The following is a 20,316-nucleotide window of genomic DNA, read 5'->3' as shown; positions in this document are numbered from 1 at the left end:
CGTGCATTTATTATTGCAGTTTTTGAAGAATGAACAAAAATACGAGATTAATTATTGCAATTTCAGGAAAATCTAGATTCAGATATATGTATCAGATATTAGAATGTGAGTTCTTATTATTGCGATAATCGCCAAGTCTCATTATTTGCATTAATAAAAACCTTGCAATAATTTCTGAATTTCAAGTAAATATTTAGTGTTTACTTCACAAATAATACAAGATGGTCTAGAGTGATAGATTCTAGGTGCTGAATGTGTGTATCTTTTTATTTACTTTACAGTTTTCCCTGTATTTGTCTTTGAGCTACAATGTTCTTTTTGGTCGTATGACTCTTGATGTGACATGATATTAGTGCATCCAGCTATCAGGTTTTTGGTTTTGGGCGTTCCTGGTGCTGAGATCCTATTCCAACTTCCTTAAACTAAAACTTTAACCTGATTCAAGATGGAGGGACCAATGAACACAGACTAAGAGATAGAGAGAAGAACAGAATGGAAAACATAATGTTAACTATTCAGTTTAGTAGTTTAGTTATTCAGTTTAGTCTTTAGTTCTATTTTTATGTAACTTTGTATTTACAGTTTGTAACTTGGTGGGTTTAGATTAAAGTTAAAAAGAGAACATTTACAGTCATTAAACAATAATGCCCCTCCTACTGTTGTAAGACGCCTATAAAAATCCAAAAGTTAATCGAAATAGTATCTTTTGATAATAAAGATTCCTGAAATTACATGTCAGAACATTTGAGAAAGGTAATTGATGTTTGGAAACTGTTAACTCTAGAATGCATCTAATTAATAACATTTCAAAAAATCTTTAAGTCCATTTATTTTTTAAATCTAAATGTTTCTTCCAATGCTACATATTTCTTGACCATGAAAAAGCTTTAGTCCAGATTCCTCAAAATTTGTGCATTCATGTTTGACAAAAATATTGTTAACTTTGACCTCAGAATGTATCTAAATGTTGGTGCCAAAAAAACTAATATAAAATAAAGAGATGTGGTATGACTGACATGGAGACAGCATGATCCACCAGTGACCATAAGACAAGGAGGTTAGTCTTGGTACCTTCTCTTGATCATGGAAAAGCTTCCCTCCAAGTTTTTTTAAAGGAGGTGGTATGATAAGAGCCATCATTTGGGCCTTGAGATTGCAAAAATAGTAAAATCATTTAAGGTTTTAAAATTCATGTTAATTTTATTGTTAATTCAACAGGCTGATATACCAGTAATTTGGATATTTTATGGGGAGGGTTGAGTGCTCACAAACAAGTTTAACTCAGCCACATACTTTATGTGCCTGTCCGAAGTCAGGAGCCTGTAGTTCAGTAGTTGTTGTTGGATCATGTCTGTCATATTTCTTTTTCGTAAATTGTTTTGTTATAATTAAATTAGGTTGTTGGTTTTCTCCTTTGAATTGTTTACATTTTTCAAGTTGGAGCCTTTTACAGCCGACAGTATGGGTTTTTCTCATTGTTGAAGGACATATAGTTGCCTATAATTTCAACTATAACAGCAAAACACATACCCCCTCTAGGAGTAAGTTCTTATAGAATCTAAAAATAAATTGTACCTAAAAATAGATTCACTGAGACTTCTAAACTCTTAGATAGAAGATACATTGTGTTGTGTATAAACTATAATTTATTAATCTACAAGAGTGAACCAACACCTTCTAACGGCACAGGCAGGTAGAGTATTCAGGAGGGATACCGAAGTATGCTGCAGTTGTCTTAAAACCTCAGGACAATTTAACGATAGGAAACAAGTGCATTATTAACTTTTACTTTCCCTTTCATTTTAACGTTGTCAAACCAATAATTGTGACGTTACATCTTGTTAACCTTTTTGTAACCCCATATGAACCACATTTTATGTACTTCAGCAGTTGTTTCCTATCATTAAATTGTCCTGAAGACACCACCATAAGTGGCTAAACATGTAGACCAGAGTAATCCTCGGAATAATCCAGGATGTTGTTGTCTTTTTATAGTTTTATAATTTAATAAATCAAATTTCCTTTTAAATCTTGCTGACAACAATAATCTACAACCTGGAACTTTTGCAGTTTTTCACAAAATGCAAGAAATTTGTGGCTGTAATTGAGAAAAAAGTTAAAAATTCAATACTGATTAATAATACTCAAAAGTCAAATGAAAATCTGAAGTGATGCTTTTTTTTCATGTTGAATTTAATTGATGCAAATTATGGATCAACAAGAATTTTGTATCAATGATAAGCTTATTTGAATGTAAAGCAATACATAATATTATCCAATCAGTTTACCCTTCAGTTATTAAAACACAATTAAGATACATATTTTAATACGATACACTTTTTGACAACAAATTTGGTTTTATTTAAGCACAAGTGAATAAAGGTGTTATCACCATTTAAAATTTGGATCAAATATGAATGTTCAAATATCTAAAATTATCCTACCCTTGAACCCTTCTAAACTAGGAAGTAAAAACCATTTGTTAATATCTATCTGGATTATACACCAATAAATTCTGTATTATTCAATATGGCACTATCTAAACCACAGTTGGGAATACAATCTCCAATTCAGTGTCAGTTATGTGAGAAGGATCCTAAAATATCATGGAAATGTTTAGAGTGTGACTTACTGATGTGTAGTGTATGTAAGAATAACATTCATCCAAAAATCAAAACTGCAGGGGAACATAGGATTATAGCGATCAAGGATATTGGAAGTACCCCATCATCAACCAGCAAAGATATTGGTAATACATCACCAAGCAAAGATATTGGTAGTACATCACCTCCCAGCACGGATCCTGCTAATGTTGATATAACTCTTGTTGAAGAATATCAAACCAAGTTAGATGGCGTTTTTAACCTGGCTATATCATTAGATGGTTCATTGTGGATTGGTAATGGAGACCATAAAAAAGGAATAAGATTATTTTCTTCTCACACAGGATTGCAGAAAGTAAAATGTGAAGGAAATAAGCTAAAAGTGATATCCAGTTTTAATATTTCCATTTCGGACATTGCTGTTACCCCAGACAATGACTTAATTATCGCTACTTATGATTCAATACTGAAACAGATCAAAAACGGAACAAATAAAGTTGTAGATACTGTTTTCAATTTGGAGCCAGACCTACCTTTGTCCATTCATGTTACCAGAAAAAATAAGTTAATAGTTGGAGCTGAGACAGACGAAGGACAATATTTGATAGTAATATTGAACCATGAGGGGAATCGTGAAAATGTGTATGGTGAGGACCAGACAAAAGATATTTCATTTTCTCGCCCATCTAGAATAGCAGCAACTAACAATGATAATATTTTTGTTGTTGATCAAAATGTTACAAAAGCTGAAGGACGTGTGGTAGTACTAGGACAGGGGCATATCATAAATATCTATTCTGGACATTCAGTCATCAACACTGAATATAGTCCATTTAAACCTTATGATTTAACAACAACACCTACTGACAATGTCATTGTTGCAGATATGCTGAGCAGTTCTCTTCATATCTTAAATTCCTCAGGACAGTTGATTACATACATTTCCCTAGAAGACAAAGGAATAAATACACCAGTTTCAATAAAACTCGCAATGGCAGGACATTTTTGTATGCTCTATATAGGAACTCCTGAATATGACAGTAAAGACGCCAAACTATACAAACTGAACATGATAGGGTGTTAATTACCATAGATTAACTTAAATAGAATTTTATTCAACTGTAAATATATCAAATACACTCAGGATTTTATATTAAAGTGGACTTTTCGTTATTGTCATTGCCACATTATTCAATGATAAACTATAACTAGCACTTATGAATGTTTCTTGATGTGTTTTCCAATCAAAATTAAGCAAGAAGCTGATGTTACAGTCACTCTCTTCTAGAGATTTTACATTGGGTTTATTTTTGTAACCATAATTACTTGAGTTGACTTATTAACTGCTTCTATTCATTTTGAATATTCTGAATTTATTGTGGTCTCTAAAGTATGAAAGCAAAACTGTTGGGCGAAATAGAGTTTTCAAACATCACTGACATACAACACAATAGACAAAAAAAATTCAAACAAACAAATAAATAAATCTAACAAAGACGCCAACAAAAAAGGATGTAGTTGATAGTAAATTTGAATAGACGCCAACAAAAAACAAAAAAAGTTTTTGTACTGGTAGTTGATAATACATACCATATTTAGGATACACTTTAAACAAGAGTGCACACGCTGAAATGTCTCGCCTCTCTTACTGACCATTGATTTTATGTTGATAGTCCTAAATATAAAGCTTTATTACAACTATCACATAAACTTAATATGATCCAAGAAAATGAGGCCAAGGTCAGATAAACCAAACTGGAAATACATTTATACCTTACAATCATTTCATACACCAAGTATCTTTAGATATAGTTTACCTATTGCCCATAGTATTTAAGAAACAAACTTAACCAGAAAAATTTAACATTGATCAATGAACCATGAAATTGAGGTCAAGGTCAGATGAACCCTGCCAGACAAAACTGTACACCTTACAATCATTACATGCTTTAAATATAGTTGACCTATTGCATATAGTACCTGGGAAACAAACTTACCAAGGAAAACTTAAGATTGACCAATGAACTATGAAAATGAGGTCAAGGTCAGATAAACCAAACTGGAAATACATGTACACCTTACAATCATTCAATACAGCAAATATAGTTGACCTATTGCTTATAGTTTCTAAGAAATAGACTTAACCAAGAAAAGTAAACATTGACCAATGAACCATGAAAATGAGGTCAAGGTCAGATGAACCATGCCAGATAAACATGTACACCTTAAAATCAATCTTTGTATTAAATATAGTTGACCTATTGCTTATAGTATCTAAGAAACAAATTTAATAATGAAAACTAAACATCATCCAATGAACCATAAAAATGAGGTCAAGGTCAAATGATACCTGCCAGACAGACATATACACCTTACAATCATTCCATACACCAAATATAGTTGACCTACTGCTTATAGTTTAAGAAACAGACCAAAACATAAAAACTTAACACTGACCATTGAACCATTAAAATGAGGTCAAGGTCAAATAAAACCTGCCAGACTGACATGTACATCATAAAATGTTTCCATACACCAAATACAGTTGACCTATTGCATATAGTATGTGAAAAAAGACCAAAACACAAAAACTTAACCTTGTTAACTGATCCATGAAATGAGGTTGAGGTCAAGTGAAAACTGTCTGACAGACATGAGGACATTGCAAGGTTAGCACATACTAAATACAGTTATCCTAATGATGTCAAGGACAATGGACATATGACTGACAGAAAATTCATAACATAAGGCATTTATATACAAAGTATGAAGCATCCAGGTCTACCTTCTGAAATATTAAGCTTTAAAGTAGTCAGTTAGTTTACAGCACCGCTGCCGGATCACTATTCCTATGTCTTGCTTCCTTCGACAGAAGTCACAGACTCAACAAAAACGAAACTTTAGGATATGCATACCTAATCCAATGTATTTGCTTTAACTTCCTTTAAACAATCTGAAACTTAAAGATACTGGTAGTCAAGCTAAAAATCTATGTGATGAATATTACATATTATGGGAGATGGGACATTAATTTTTGAAAACGAATGTACATTTACAAACTGTCATGTAAATTAACTCTTCTACAAAATATTATCAAAATTTTGCTCTGCAGATTGTCTCTTGTGTTGCTTCTTTCTCTAAGTTTACTAAAATTCCATGAGCTTTTGATAGACTTGGTGATATCAACCAAAACTGAACCTAAATATTGAAAATACAGAAAAAATGTTTTTGTGATCCAGAAGAAAAGCAGCTGAGAAAAACATAATTGGTGTCATTTGAAAACAATTGCCTTAATATTGTAAGATGTTAATATTTTCAGGGGCTGTGGGCATGTGTAAAATGTTAATTTTTTTAGGGCTTTGTATATGACCATGCTTCACATTTGCGCTTTGTATATGACCATGCTTCACATTTGCCTAAAATCTGAAAAGTTTTTTTGTAGGTGTTACCCTGTAAAATGTAATTTGTGTACCATATTTTATTTTTAATGTTAACCAATAAAATCAAACACATATCCTACAAAGTCATAAATGACATTGACTCATTGAGTTAACTAACTATAGGACTGTATGGCCTTCAACAATGAGATAAACTTACAGTCAGCTATAAAAGGCCCTGAAATGAAAAAAGAAAAACTAATATGATAGACAGCAGCCAACGACAACCACTGAATTATAGGCTCCTGACTTGGGACAGGCACATACCAAATATGACTGGGTTAAACATGTTTGTACATGCTCATTTTCCCTCTAACCTGGGAAAGCGGAGGAGGCAAAACATAAGAACAAATTACAAAAAATCAGTATGAAACAGTTTGTCTCACCAGGTTAGCATGTTGCACAAAAATACTACTCACATAAAAAAGGAATACACATAGTACTAATATATGAGTACTTGCAGTTACTAAACTCTAGTTCAAAGCTCGTCATAAACAGCTTGAGTAAAACATGACCTTGTGCAACGCCAAAATATAAGTATATAGTAAAGACAGGAAGAAAGACCATTAGTTTTCATAACTGTTTAGCAATACATATTTAGTTGTTTAAATTTATCAAAAACAAAATTAAAATCAAAACAGATTTTTTTTTAAGATATTTAAAGATAAAAAAGGCAGGGTAAAGAAATAAGAGTAGATAAAATGAAAATGTAGAAACAGTATTTTGTTTGACCCAGTAATGTTCTAATAAAAAAAAGCTGGACCTTTTCAATCTGAACTCTAATTAAGTGTTATCTACAGGGAAATACCTTAAAAATAACAAGTTCTACATATTTAGGAGGAACCAGAACAGCTTTATTAAATTGTCTTTAAAAGAGGCCAAAGAAAGCAAAGGGACATTCAAATTCATAAGTCGAAAACTAACTGACAACGCCATGGCTAAAAAAGAAAAAGACAAACAGACAAACAACAGTACACAAAACACAACATAGAAAACTAAAGACTGAGCAGTCGTTGACCATTGACAGGAACATCAGATTCAATTTATTACCTTTTTAAAATTTGAGTCTGATAAGTAATTATTTCTTCGTTGAACAACTCCAAATCAGGATTGATTGATTGATTGTGTTCATTGCTCACTATGTGACATCAGATTTGCCTTTCAATTGTCACCAAATCATGTATCTGTATTGACTTTTATGATATATTTAAAAAAATTTAAAACATTTATAAATAATATTATACAAAACATATCTTAGGACTTTGAACTACTAGTATAACTGGCGAAGATAAAGATATTTACTATCATTCTGATATCCTTAAGATCAAAGATTACAATACAAATATATTATTTCATACAAAAATGGCCTTATCCAAACCCAAGTTAGGCATACAATTTCCAATACAGTGTCAGTTATGTGAACATGATCCTAAAATTACCTGGAAATGTTTAGAATGTGACTTACTGATGTGTATGGAATGTAAGAATAACATTCATTCTAAAATCAAAACTGCCAGGGATCATAGAATTATTGCTATCAAGGATATTGGGAGAACTGTAGGCTCCAGCAAGGGTTTTACCAATGTTCAATTGACTGTTGTTGAAGAATATCAAACCAAAATAAAAGATGTTTCTCAACTGGCAATATCCTTAGATGATTCCGTGTGGATTGGTGATGGAGACCGTAAAAAGGGAATGAGATTATTTACTTCTCATACAGGATTGCAGAAAGTTAAGTGTGAAGGAAATAAGCTGAATGTGATATCTAGCTTTAATACTGACATTTTGAACATGGCAATTACTCCTGGTAATGACTTACTTATAGCTACTAAAGGACCAATACTGCAAAAGATGAAGAGTGGAACAAAAACAATTGTGAGCACTGTCTATGATGTGGAGTCATATCAGCCGGTGTCCATTCATGTAACCAAGCAGAATAAGGTGATAGTAGGAACTATCTCGAATAAAGAAAAGGGTATGGTGATAGTCATGGACCATAAGGGGAATCATGAGAAAGTTTATGGTGAGGAACAAACAAAAGGTATTTCGTTTACCTTCCCATTTAGAATTACTGGAACTAACAATGAAAACATTTTTGTTGTTGATACACTGAATGATCAATGTGAAGGACGAGTGGTAATAGTGGGACAGGAAGACATAATGTATACCTATTCTGGACATTCAGTAGTCAACACTGAAGATAGACCATTTACACCAAGTGATTTAACAACAACACCTTCTGACAATGTCATTGTTGTAGATTGTAAAAGCTGTACTCTTCATATCTTAAACTCATCAGGACAACTGATCACATACACCAGCACTAAAGACATAGGGATTTTGAAGAATCCAGTGTCCATAGGACTTACAATGGTAGGACAATTTTGTATGCTGTACTTAGGAACAATTAATAAGGATGATAGCAAGGACAAAGCCAAACTTTATAAACTGAACTTGGTGGGTTGTTAATACCAAAAGAATTACTTTTCAATAATACATTATTATTTTCCAATGTAAATGTATGAACAAATTGACTAATATTTCTTTATTTTTTTTTTTTATAAAATTGGAATTTCATTATTAACAATTGCCACATATTCTTGATTAACTTTAATACTGATAATGCTTCCAGGTGTGTTTAGCAGAGAAATTTAAGCTAGTGACCGGTTTTAAAGATTTAAAAAAAAAAAATCTATTGTATATATCTTTTTGAACAATCTTTTTGTTTTGCCTGTTTGTCTTCTATTTTCATTTTATTCAGTCCTTTGGATAATTTTACTTACACATAAAAAAAATATAAAGTTCAAGAGATGTGAACATAAACTTTTTATTCAAGTATTCCACCTTTTTATTTGTTAGAATAGAGAATGGTAACAGGGAATGTGTCAAAGAGACAACAACCCTACCAAAGAGCAGAAAACAGCCATTTTTTTCTATTCCTTATTCATTCTTTTGGGCTTTGCTCTTTCATGATTTTCATTCGTTCCCTTTTACTAAGTTGTTTGGAATAATAACCTACAAGTTAAACTAGAGAGTTGATCTAGTGATCACAGAAACACCATGCCTGCAGCAACTAAGATATCATGATTTTGATTATGTAGCAGCATACTGTGAATTTAAAAAAAAGGTTTTAAAGGTTTTTTTCTTATTTAAAGGGATACAAAATGTAGAAAAGATCTTACCTGAATGTTGTCTGTTCTTTTGTTTCAATTACAGGCAGGTGCTTATGTTTAGACAATCAATCAAAACAATTTACAACTATTTATTTCAATTTTGAACAGAATGAAAAAGTAAATTCATACAATAAAGGGGTATAACTCTTGTTAAATTTATTTTTATATAAGTTTTATCGAAAACGCTTGTTTAGTGATCAAAGCTTTCCAATCAAATTAAAAAATTCCTTCTCCATTTCTCCATTTATCACCCAGACACCGTGAAAGTTTTAATTTTCCACCAATCAAGAACGATAATTCTGGAATGGTAAAAGTGTAAAGGACAAAAATCAAACTTTACCTGCTGAGCTGTCTTTGGTGGTCCAAAACATTTCATGAAAATTTCAATCAATTTGAAAAAGCAGTAAAAGTTTAAACAAGAAAATCAAACTGAATTATCTTTAGTGGTCCAAAACATTCCTTTTAAATTTCAAGTAATTTCAAATAGCAGTTCTCTTTTTATCATCTGGAAACCAAAAGTGTAAAGATAGACAGACAGACATGAGGATTCCAATACATTTTGTATACCTTGATTCTATTAAGCTTTGGTATAAATAAAGTTAAATAGCTTTGCTTTAACCTATTCACCCCAGATCCTGCCGGTAGTTGTGATTTCTTTGTGATGGCTCATATTGCCAGGGCTCAATACTTTTTTTTCAAATCTGCCTTTACTGAAGTGGGTTAAAAGCAGGAAGTCTAAAACTTACAAGTCATGGTCCAAGTACCTTAACAAATTGAAAACAACAAGTTTAATAATTTCATGTGTCCGAAGCGCTTTTCTGGATTTACCTTCATCAGGAACGCTCAAAGCTGAACATTTGAAACCCGAGGATGTATAAGTACTGAAACCGTTGAAGAGCTATATGACAAAAATACCTAAAATAAATAGCCAAATTCATCTAAAGTCAACTTTGCCTGAGGGAGTTTAAACCTTAGTTTCTTAATAATTTCAAAATTTAAAAACGGACAATTTTAGAAAAGTTTGTTAAATCATGTCAGTACCGAAGTACTGACTACTGAGCTGATGATACCCTCGGGGACTGATAGTCCACCAGCAGAGTTATCAAGATGTGCTATTATGAAATTGTGATAACTGCACTGCCCTTCTTGGAGGTTAAAATTAAATATTAAACTGATAAAATACCGAAAACCAGTTGGGGTTGAGAGTACTATTGTAGACAGTAGTGCATACATCAATGTATATTTACAGCTTGCCTGAATGCATCTATAAGTAGATCAGAAACACAAGGAGGTATTATATGGCCAATTCAGTACAGGTACTAGGACATAATTGTTTTCTCAGAAATCTGTAAAATCAGACATTTTGGCTAATAAATGATGCCAAAAACACTGCAAGTCAACATCGATGGGCAAATGTAACTAATAGTCATATTTAAAGTTACATCAACATTCACCTCTGAAACTGAAATAAAAGTCAGAAATTAGACTGAAATAGGTTGTCTTTTTATAGCAATGATAGTTTCGACAAACAGTCCATTTTTGAGCAATGGTAGTTTCAACAATCAGTCCATTAGAGTGAGTGCAGCAAATGAGTTCAAAAAGGCTTCATATTGTGTGAAGCAGCTGATATTTTACAATATAAATATGATGAAATCTGATAATCATTTTATCAGTTGTATTTGAGAATTTTGCACCATTGAAACAAGCCTATTTTTTTTTTTTCACCAGCAAACAAGAAGATGATTGATAAGTTCGGGTAAAAATTATCAATATCATTTCATTCATTATGACGTCTATGATATGTTCAGGTCAGAGTTATTGCAGCCATACCCCTGGTTAACATATTTGACCTCACATTCAAGCCCTGATATGCAATTTTATGAAGAGCTGAACAGTGATATAGACAGTGGGAACACCAATAAAAATAACTTTAAAGAGAATCCCATCCCAAGTGCCACCACTGGCTTAGCAGTTCACTGATGAGACAATAGTCAAAACATCAAAACAAGCAGTGCTGATAAAGCCTTTTTTTTATATTTTAAATATCAAAATTTTGGAGTCTTATATCTTGGTAATGTGTCCCAGTAATATTCACCACATAACATTTTCCCTTGGCCTTAATACAACAAAATATTTAGTCATAGCCCCATCTTGATAACCCTGGCTAGAAGATATTTCAAGAAAATTATTTCTTTATTGCAAAGAATCAAAGATTCATATGGTATTATCAATTATTTAGTCATGTTATAAATAAGAAGATGTGGTATGAGTGCCAATGAGACAACTCTCCATCCAAGTCATAATGTATAAAAAGTTAACAAATATAGGTTAAAGTACAACCTTCAACACAGAGCCTTGGTTCACACTGAACGGCAAGCTATAAAGGGCCCCAAAATGACTAGTGCTAGTATATTATATAAAGACAATATGCTAATAATTGTGTTTTGGGCAGATCATATAAGACTAGCTCATAAGTCAACTCATAATCTTGTCTTTCAGGTCCAATTATCCTTTCTATGAACATCTATATTATCTCCCTTTCCACATGTCAAAGAAATATTTTGCACAAGCTAACTTCCAAAAATGTTATTTTCCATTCATGAAGTCCATCAGATATTCATTGACAGTCAGATGGATAGAAAGAATTGTTAATAACCCTAAAACTTCATGTTCCATAGTGGTGGGTATAAAAACTAGAAATATCTATCCCTTTACTGATTGAAAGATCCTTTAATATAACGAAAAGTTTCTGTAACAATGCACTTCCTCAATTAACCCTACTTCTGTCATAATATATACATTCAAAGTAATTCAAACAGATACTAGTTGAAGGACTGAGGCTTTGTATAGGTGTCAAAATATTTATGAACTTTAAATATTAGATTCATTTTCCACAGGAAATCACGGAAACACTAGACAAAGAGCAGGAAAAACAGATCATTACACAAACTCATTGTCGTAACCCTAGCTGACGGATTAAAAATTGAAATATTAAACATTATAACAAATCTTTTCTTGTAATATTTGCTTTATACAGCAAAGGGTCTCACTTTAATCAAATGATCACAAATTGTGTTTTCCACTTTAATATCTTAAAGGGTTAGGAAATGATCTATTTAAGAATGCATTTTTCGTTGATTAAAAACCCATAACCCAGATACAGTTTAATGATTTAATATATCTGACATAGCAATACAACTCAAACTAGAGACTTTCAAAGGCTTTCAGCAATTACTGTGTGTTTTATGTTACAATTTAAAGAATGGTAAAGACTAAATGATCAAATTGTAAAACTGATAGTACCAAATAAATGATATTGACGCACTACTTTGAATGCTTTAAGGAAGCATATATTTGAATGCTTGTAAAGTACAGTGAAGTCTACTGATTTTTACAAAGTAGCAAAATTACGGCAACTGCAGTCTCCAAGAACATATTTTAAACAGATTTAAAAAAAGGGCACTGCAATCATCAAAAATATTGCTAAAAGCTGACCAAATTCTACCATCTTGAAAATATGCAAAAGTTATAAAAATGTGAACCTAAAGTGAGATGCGCATCTTTAAAGTATATAAACACACACTGAAGAAATTGAAGACTTTGGGTTGGAGGGATAACTAAACATCATTTAGATGGGAGCCATCTCTGTGGGCCCCGCTGTAAATAATGTGTGGTAAAAAATTTGTATCTATACCATATGACATGGGGGTTGTCATCTGAAACCAAAGTTTTTGACCTTGACTTTGACCTAGGAAGTTGTACATACATTATGACACACCCTCTGCTGTTGGTTAATATACATGTCAAGTATAAACTTTGAAATCATAACGGTTCTCAAGATATAGAGCGGACATGATCTTTACCATAGGACATGGGGTTGTCAACTGAAACCAAAGTTTTTGACCTTGACCTTTGACCTAGGAAGTTGTACAAACATTATGACACACCCTCTGGTGTTGGTTAATATACATGTCAAGTATAAAGTATGAAATCATAACGGTTCTATAGATATAGAGCGGACACAATTTGTTACGGACGGACGGACAGACTGATCACTATAGGGCGACCCACCATTCGGCGGGGCCCTAATTACATTAATATAATGCATGTACCATCCTTTCCAATATTGCCTGTTGAACAGTCAGGATACTATATAAGACAACTTTACACTTTATGCCTTCCGCCTAAAAAATACCAATAAACACAGCCCTATATCAACTCTTAAAGTATTTGAAACTTTGGCAAGGGTTCAAATTAGTCCAAGGTCGCGGACCTGTCTTTTCCCTGGAGAAGACTTTTTATCTCTGAACTACAAAAGTCAAGGACCTCCAATTTTTTACACTGATGCTTTATATACAGGACCTTTGACTTTCTTGCGGAAAACCTTTCACTTGAATAATCAAATTGTCCTGAACCTTTCATTATCTAAAGCAAATTTGAACGCCAGTAGGTAGTGGCTTGCATGCAATTTGCAGTTCCCCAATGTGACCTAAACATTTGTCAAAAATATGAAAGGAATGTTATGTTTATATATCCCTTTGGTATCATCAGCCTCTCTTTTAAGCCCAGATTTCTGTAGAAAAACTCTTTTCTGCAAAATTTAGTATATATTACTATCAAAATGCACATTTAATAAAATTCTATGTGTACCCCCATTAATTTAATGTGGTGTTAATAATATAGAATACAATAATGAAAATTTTAAAATGGTATTCCATATATGTAATTTCATAAATCAGATAAAAAAATAAGTATATAAGCTGATTTAAAATTTAATACCTTCAAAATTTGATATGTTTCTAACTTTAAAAGCCAAAATTGAATCTACAAATTTGAAATTTTTAAAATACATGTCTATGAAAACCTTTGATGTCTAGATTAGTGCATATTTTGTTTAACTAAGATAGCAAGTTAAACAAACTGACATGTACAATGCAAATTAACTGCAATCTATGGTAATCTAAACTCGACTGTTTTTTGCCGATATCAGCGGAAATAAAATATAATTTAAAACAACATTGTTTAAAGAATATTTCTAGTTCCAAGAGAAACCAAAGCCTAAGGCCCAACCCCATAACATTACTATTTTGTGCAGGAGACAAAATTTAAATTTGATACTTGCATAATGGTCTAGATAGTTGAGACACAATTAGGGTAGGTAAACAAAAATTTTAGTTTGTCTGGTATTTTCTTAGGCTAAAGACCTCAGCTATATCATGGCAGCTAATGGGTGAACTGTGAGAACCTGGAGAGAACCAAAGACCTTCAGCAGAAAAACTGTCAATTCTTGTCACAAACACACCTTCCCACGAGCAGGTTCAACTCATAACCACATTTGACAGGTTAATGATCACTCTAGAACTTCTTTGACCACTCGTTTGCTGAAACCCATCTTCGCTAGCCAAGGTTTACGATGTGGATTGGAGGGGACTGGATCATAACCCTTGGCTATCAAAGATGGCTGAGACCCCTCAACAGCTTTTTTCATTGATTTGAATATTTGTATATCTATTATTATTATTGAAGCGTCACAAAAGAATTCTTAAAGAAATTCTATGATATACAATGGAAGTATTTTACTTCCAATCAAGCTACTAATCTGTACCTTTGAGATTGTTTTTTGAAAATAAAACCATTGCATTGTATATATAAACCTCCTTTTTTCTCACTTATTATATACACATTTTCTGATGCAGAAATTTCAAATTGTTTTCATAAAAAAACAGCTCTATTCCATAGATTATTTAAAAAATACACCCTAGTTTATCTTCCTACAACTACCGTTACAACATTCTGAATGATCAACCCAAAGCAAATATCCATCCACTATAAACGGAAACCCACCCCACCCTTAAACTAATCTATAACATTTTTGAGGACAGTCATTTTTTCATTTACTCCGCCCTTCCTAAACAAAATCAATATGTAGTTAAATAAACAGTTTAAATGTTAAAAGGTTTTATACCCTATTATTGATGCTGTAAATATATATAATCTAAGTAGCATAGATTTAACTTCCAATAAAAACTCTGTAAATCAATATTGTTTTAATAGCAAGGATTTCACGTTAATAACGTTTAACCGTATTATGAACTTTAAAAATGTTTCAATGCATTTCTGTTGATAAATTACAATATAACTTATATTTTCAGTTGCAAGTGAAGAAATGTTTACTTTTCCCAAGTACTGTAGAATCATTATTATTCATGAAGAAAAAAAACAGTGGATTTCGAGTGTAATGGTGAAACTAAGAATTCAAGTGTTCAACAAGCAGATTTTGTCCAAAACCACAAAATTTAGTATTCACAAAAATACAATTTGTCCCCAACCCAAAAAACTGGTACATGTACCAATGAAAATAAATGAAACCACAATAATAAGGTCATGCAAATTTTGATAGAAAAATTGCAAAGTATTCATTCAAAATCTAAGGTACTAGGTACATGTAGTTAAGATTTGAACATTAAAACTATGAATGCTTGTCACAATGATTTTAAATCTGTAAGCTTTCTAACATGAGAGAAGCTGAAGAACATGAAGACTGGATGTTGTTGTTGCAGGAAAAGAGTTCCATATGGCAATGAGTGGTTTCAAGGTTTGCTGAAAAGGAGTTCTGGCATTTAGTTTGTCTGTAATATCAAAAATGTTGGCAAGCAATTGAGGCAGAAATTTTTTATGATTTAATGCCAAAAATTGATACATTTTTTACAACCCAAGGAGTGTGGATGCCTTAATCCACCGCTGCAAACCCCAAGGAATCAACTGAGCTGCATCGGATAGAAATCAACCTTATGCAAATGAATATAAATACATCTGTTAACTTATTTCAGGTTGATAAATTCTCTATGCAGTCTGTAACTGTTTGAAAATTTAGTTGATATAAGAACCCTACAAAACAGACACATATTCATCTTATATTTCGTATTTGAATGTTTCGAATTCAATCAAAATCTTATATTCAGGATTCATTATTTCGTGGGATACCAATTTTTTGTATATTTCATTGGTAAAGGCTTACCACAAATTCAAATGTTCAAGGAAGTAAAAATTTTCTATAGTTTTGTATGTGGACTTTGGCAAAATCACGAAATCAAATATCCACAAAATACAATTTTTCCTCAATCCATGAAAATTGGTACCCATAAAAAATAAATGAATCTACAGTAAATGTACATGTATACGTACATTTGCATAAGGGCGAAATTCTATCCGACGCAGCTTAGTTGTAAAGTGTTAATCTGTGTATTTCAATTTATGGAGTTGAAATTACAGAACTTTAGGAGATGCAACAACAGAAACAACAAATTCCTATACCTTATTATATCACTGTTCTAACAAGGTAATGGTATCAATAATAGGTTAGGTTTGTTTTTGTACAGAAACAAGTGCTTGTGAATGCATCATATTTTCCAGCTTTCACTTGCATCACTGATATAAATATGTTTTCTGGAATATACTGATACTAACAAATTACCACCAGAACAGGCAAAAAACATTTCCATGTGTTTCTTCTTGTAAGGCTTCATTTCCATAATGATTACTAATATTCACCTGTAATTTACATCTACCTGTTAATTAAGAGTTGTTCAGATAAGTAATCAAAGGATTAAGGTCATCCAGACCAATTAAGGTCAGCTCTATTTAATGAGTGATCTAATTATTGGCAATTATATCATCTTTTATATATATATTGCATCAATTTGGAGGAGTGTGAAAATCATTTCTTAAAGTTCAGCTGAAATCCTTGATCTCAAGTGCACATTTGCACCTTCAACAATTACTAATGGTGACCTTTGGGGCCAATTTCAATATGACATACATTGTACTGAAATGATATTTTCATAATCATAAATTTACAATATTGTAAGCTCCAAAAATGGCAATGAGAACTTAATTTCTACTTCATATTTAAAAAAAATACAGAATATATGTAATATAATTAATGGTATTTCTATAAGAACTCATATATCTGGGTATAAAAGGTTGTACATGTTATTAATACCTAAAGGGAAAGGTTTCATCACATGCTATTTTTATCTACCTATGTAGGTAATTTTCAAGGTGAGAGTATACCTATTTACATGACAAATAGATAAGTAACTTATGTCACCGTCATGTTTTTTGTCAACCAAATACCTAAATACTAACACTTGTAATTAATTACACCCAGACAAATAAATGTTACCAGTAATTTATGGATATGTTATTATCTATAATATATAAAATATCAATTAGTAATTTTCCCCATAAGTAATACAAAATGATGACCTTACAATTTAAATAATTGTCCCTTAACAAATTGTGATTGAATAAATATAAATTGATATGAGAAAAAAATATTTTAACCATTTACGAAAACTGTCATATTTTATGAGACGTTTATGCTGGTCAATTGCTTAAGTTGAAATCCACCAATATCATATATTTCTATAAAAATCTTAACTTTGCTGATATTCCCTTAATAAACAAACTTGTCCATTTTAGTCAATTAAAAAGTTTTCACAAATCAAAACTCTCCATTCCCCCCCCCCCCCCCCCCCCCCCCCCGACCTTATCTCTAAACTAAAAATTTTACTTCTACCAGAATTATTTTAAAGTATGTGCGGTGTTTGTCAGTACCTACACCAATAATCTACAGAATATTACTATTTATGGCTGCATTTTTAAGCATTTGTCCTTCTGTTTGGCATGTCAAGTTAAATATGCTTTATTCCTGACAGTCTAACCAATATTTGACACCAAGTATAAAAACTAATTCTTTGGTGTATAAGCTTTTAAAACTTTTATCAAAAGTGAAAAGTAGAACTATAGGCATCTAGCTGCTATTATTTTCTAATAGTTTATCTGATTAAAATACAGGCAGTTGATTTGGTCTGCCACTACTGCATTTTTTTAAAACAAATTGTTTCTGACACTGAAATGATTAGAAATGGTACATGAAATATAAAGATAGATATAGATGAAATTCAAAATATGAATGTGCATTATGGATATTATGGCTTTGATCACAAATGACATGTGCAGTTCAGTTGTTCACGGAGGTGAGGGGTGTTCTGAAATAATCCCTGCGTATGCAACTGTTTGATAAATAATACATTTTACTAAATCTTTCAGCATAGATCTATGGAACAACACAGCTGATCCAGATCCCATATCAAAATCAATAACCACAGGTGTTGACTTACCTTAGAAATTCTTGCAGACAACTCTCACAAAATCGGTGACCACACGTTGTTATCATGACGGGATTTTTCATTGGCAATCCGCAGATCGAGCAATAACATCTTTTCCTTAATTTGTCAACGAAACCTTCTGAATAACCAGGCATGTTTGGAAGCTCCAGTAGTTGTATGACATTCGCACAGCACTTCCTCTGACGTTTTGCTTAGTGGAGTGTCAGTTGTGACCCACTTTTCCTTTTAGAGGTCCGTAAGCGTCATACAAATATAAAATAAGGATGTCCAAAGTATATGTTTCTAAAAATTTAAATATTGGTTGATTTAAAACTAATATTTAGAAATTATCGATTACTACTTAATTGTATGAACTCTTTTTATGTGGAAAATAAAGAGGGCAAATGATTCGCTTCGATTTCGTCTTCCTTATTATTCATGAGGTGGGCGTGTCAAGCCTTGAAAGTGAAAGTAGTTCATGTTTCATTTACTTTCACTTTATCTTTATATATTTTTACGCGGGATTACACCGCACAACTTGTTGAATATTTAAAGAAAGACACTTGAATTTCTTGGTCTTTTTCGATCAACTCTCCAATCAGAAAGATATCAAATCACGTGCTTGAGCTAAATAGAAGAAAGCATATTGTTTCAAGTATAAGCTTCAATATCACCAGATATATGTATTTGTATATATATGTCTCTGATATCAATTAACAATACAGAAAAGTGAGATACATTATTATAAAATTATGTTCCAAAAAAAAATTACATAGGTTATATACACAAATAAAAGAAACCCATGTTAACTTTCATTTTTAAAAACAATTAGATTCAATTTCTTTCAAGTCTGAACACTGAGACTTCATATATATAAATATTGATTAAATAAAAGTATACTATTCCCAGCTGATTTGGAGCAAGAACTTTCCCTTATTAGTGAGAAATAGTGTAACGGGAGTTTGTTTTGTGGTTAAAATGAAATATAAATAAATCAGACATCTTATGTTGGATTGAAACATTTTGGTAAATCAGAGACATATATATGTCTCTGGGTAAATATATCTATATACTGAAAACATATACATTTTTACTACAACTTTTGTACATTTGCAGTTAGAAGGTATATATACATTTGGGCTCATCCCTTTTGGGCCAGTGTTATAATAAATTTTAGAAACGTGTCATGCGATATCGCATGATATAATATATCACGACAGAAATAACACAATGATCTTTTCGAAATTTTCAAATATCAAAAAGTTCACGTTATCAATATTTGGCACAATCTCATGCATTTCTTATGACCTTGTGTTAAAATATATAAATGCATAATTCCCTAATCATGACGAGGTCTGAAGTCAGAGTAAAGGTATTTATCGTTTTAAAGAGTTGTTAGGCTTATACACAGGTCCCGTATATATATGTTGTTGGGTTTTTTTAATCTCGTCTGGCACATTGGTTTATAATAGATATAAGAAGATGTAGTATGAGTGCCAATGAGACAACTCTCCATCCAAGTCACAATTTGTAAAAGTAAACCATTATAGGTCAAAGTACGGTCTTCAACACGGAGCATTGGCTCACACCGAACAGCAAGCTATAAAGGGCCCCCAAAATGACCAGTGTAAAACCATTCAAACAGAAAAACCAACGGTCTAATCTATATAAAAAACGATAAACGAGAAACACTTATGAACCACAACAACAAACGACAACCACTGAACATCAGGTTATAACTCTGTTTTCGTGAATACACAAGTCTTGACAGCCATATATGATTTTATATGTATAGTAACTTAAATAATTGTTTATTTAGAATATCAGTTTTGAGTACGAATTCCATTAAAATTTAAATTTCAACATAAATGGATTTTCCTTTCTCGGTAGCACTAATAATGTAATAAAGCAGCTATAATAGCAGCGCAAA

At 31.9% G+C, this 20,316-nt stretch overlaps 1 protein-coding gene across 1 annotated transcript in view; it reads right to left on the bottom strand.

Moving 5' to 3' along the window:
- LOC127711783 (TNF receptor-associated factor 4-like) overlaps positions 1–18,624 on the bottom strand; it is a 70,336-nt gene extending 51,712 nt beyond the window's left edge. Inside the window, exon 1 of the mRNA XM_052217911.1 lies at positions 18,399–18,624. Within this exon, the coding sequence (XP_052073871.1) occupies positions 18,399–18,541 (143 nt within the window). The 5' untranslated portion in view covers positions 18,542–18,624. The remainder of the gene's footprint in view (positions 1–18,398) is intronic.
- Between the last annotated feature and the right edge of the window lie 1,692 nt (positions 18,625–20,316).

The sequence above is a fragment of the Mytilus californianus genome, unplaced genomic scaffold (genome assembly GCF_021869535.1).
Source record: "Mytilus californianus isolate M0D057914Y unplaced genomic scaffold, xbMytCali1.0.p SCAF_8, whole genome shotgun sequence".
Classification (NCBI taxonomy): Eukaryota; Metazoa; Mollusca; class Bivalvia; order Mytilida; family Mytilidae; genus Mytilus; species Mytilus californianus.
The sequence above is the reverse complement of the archived record's forward strand: the minus strand, read 5'-3'. Positions and strand labels throughout refer to the sequence as shown.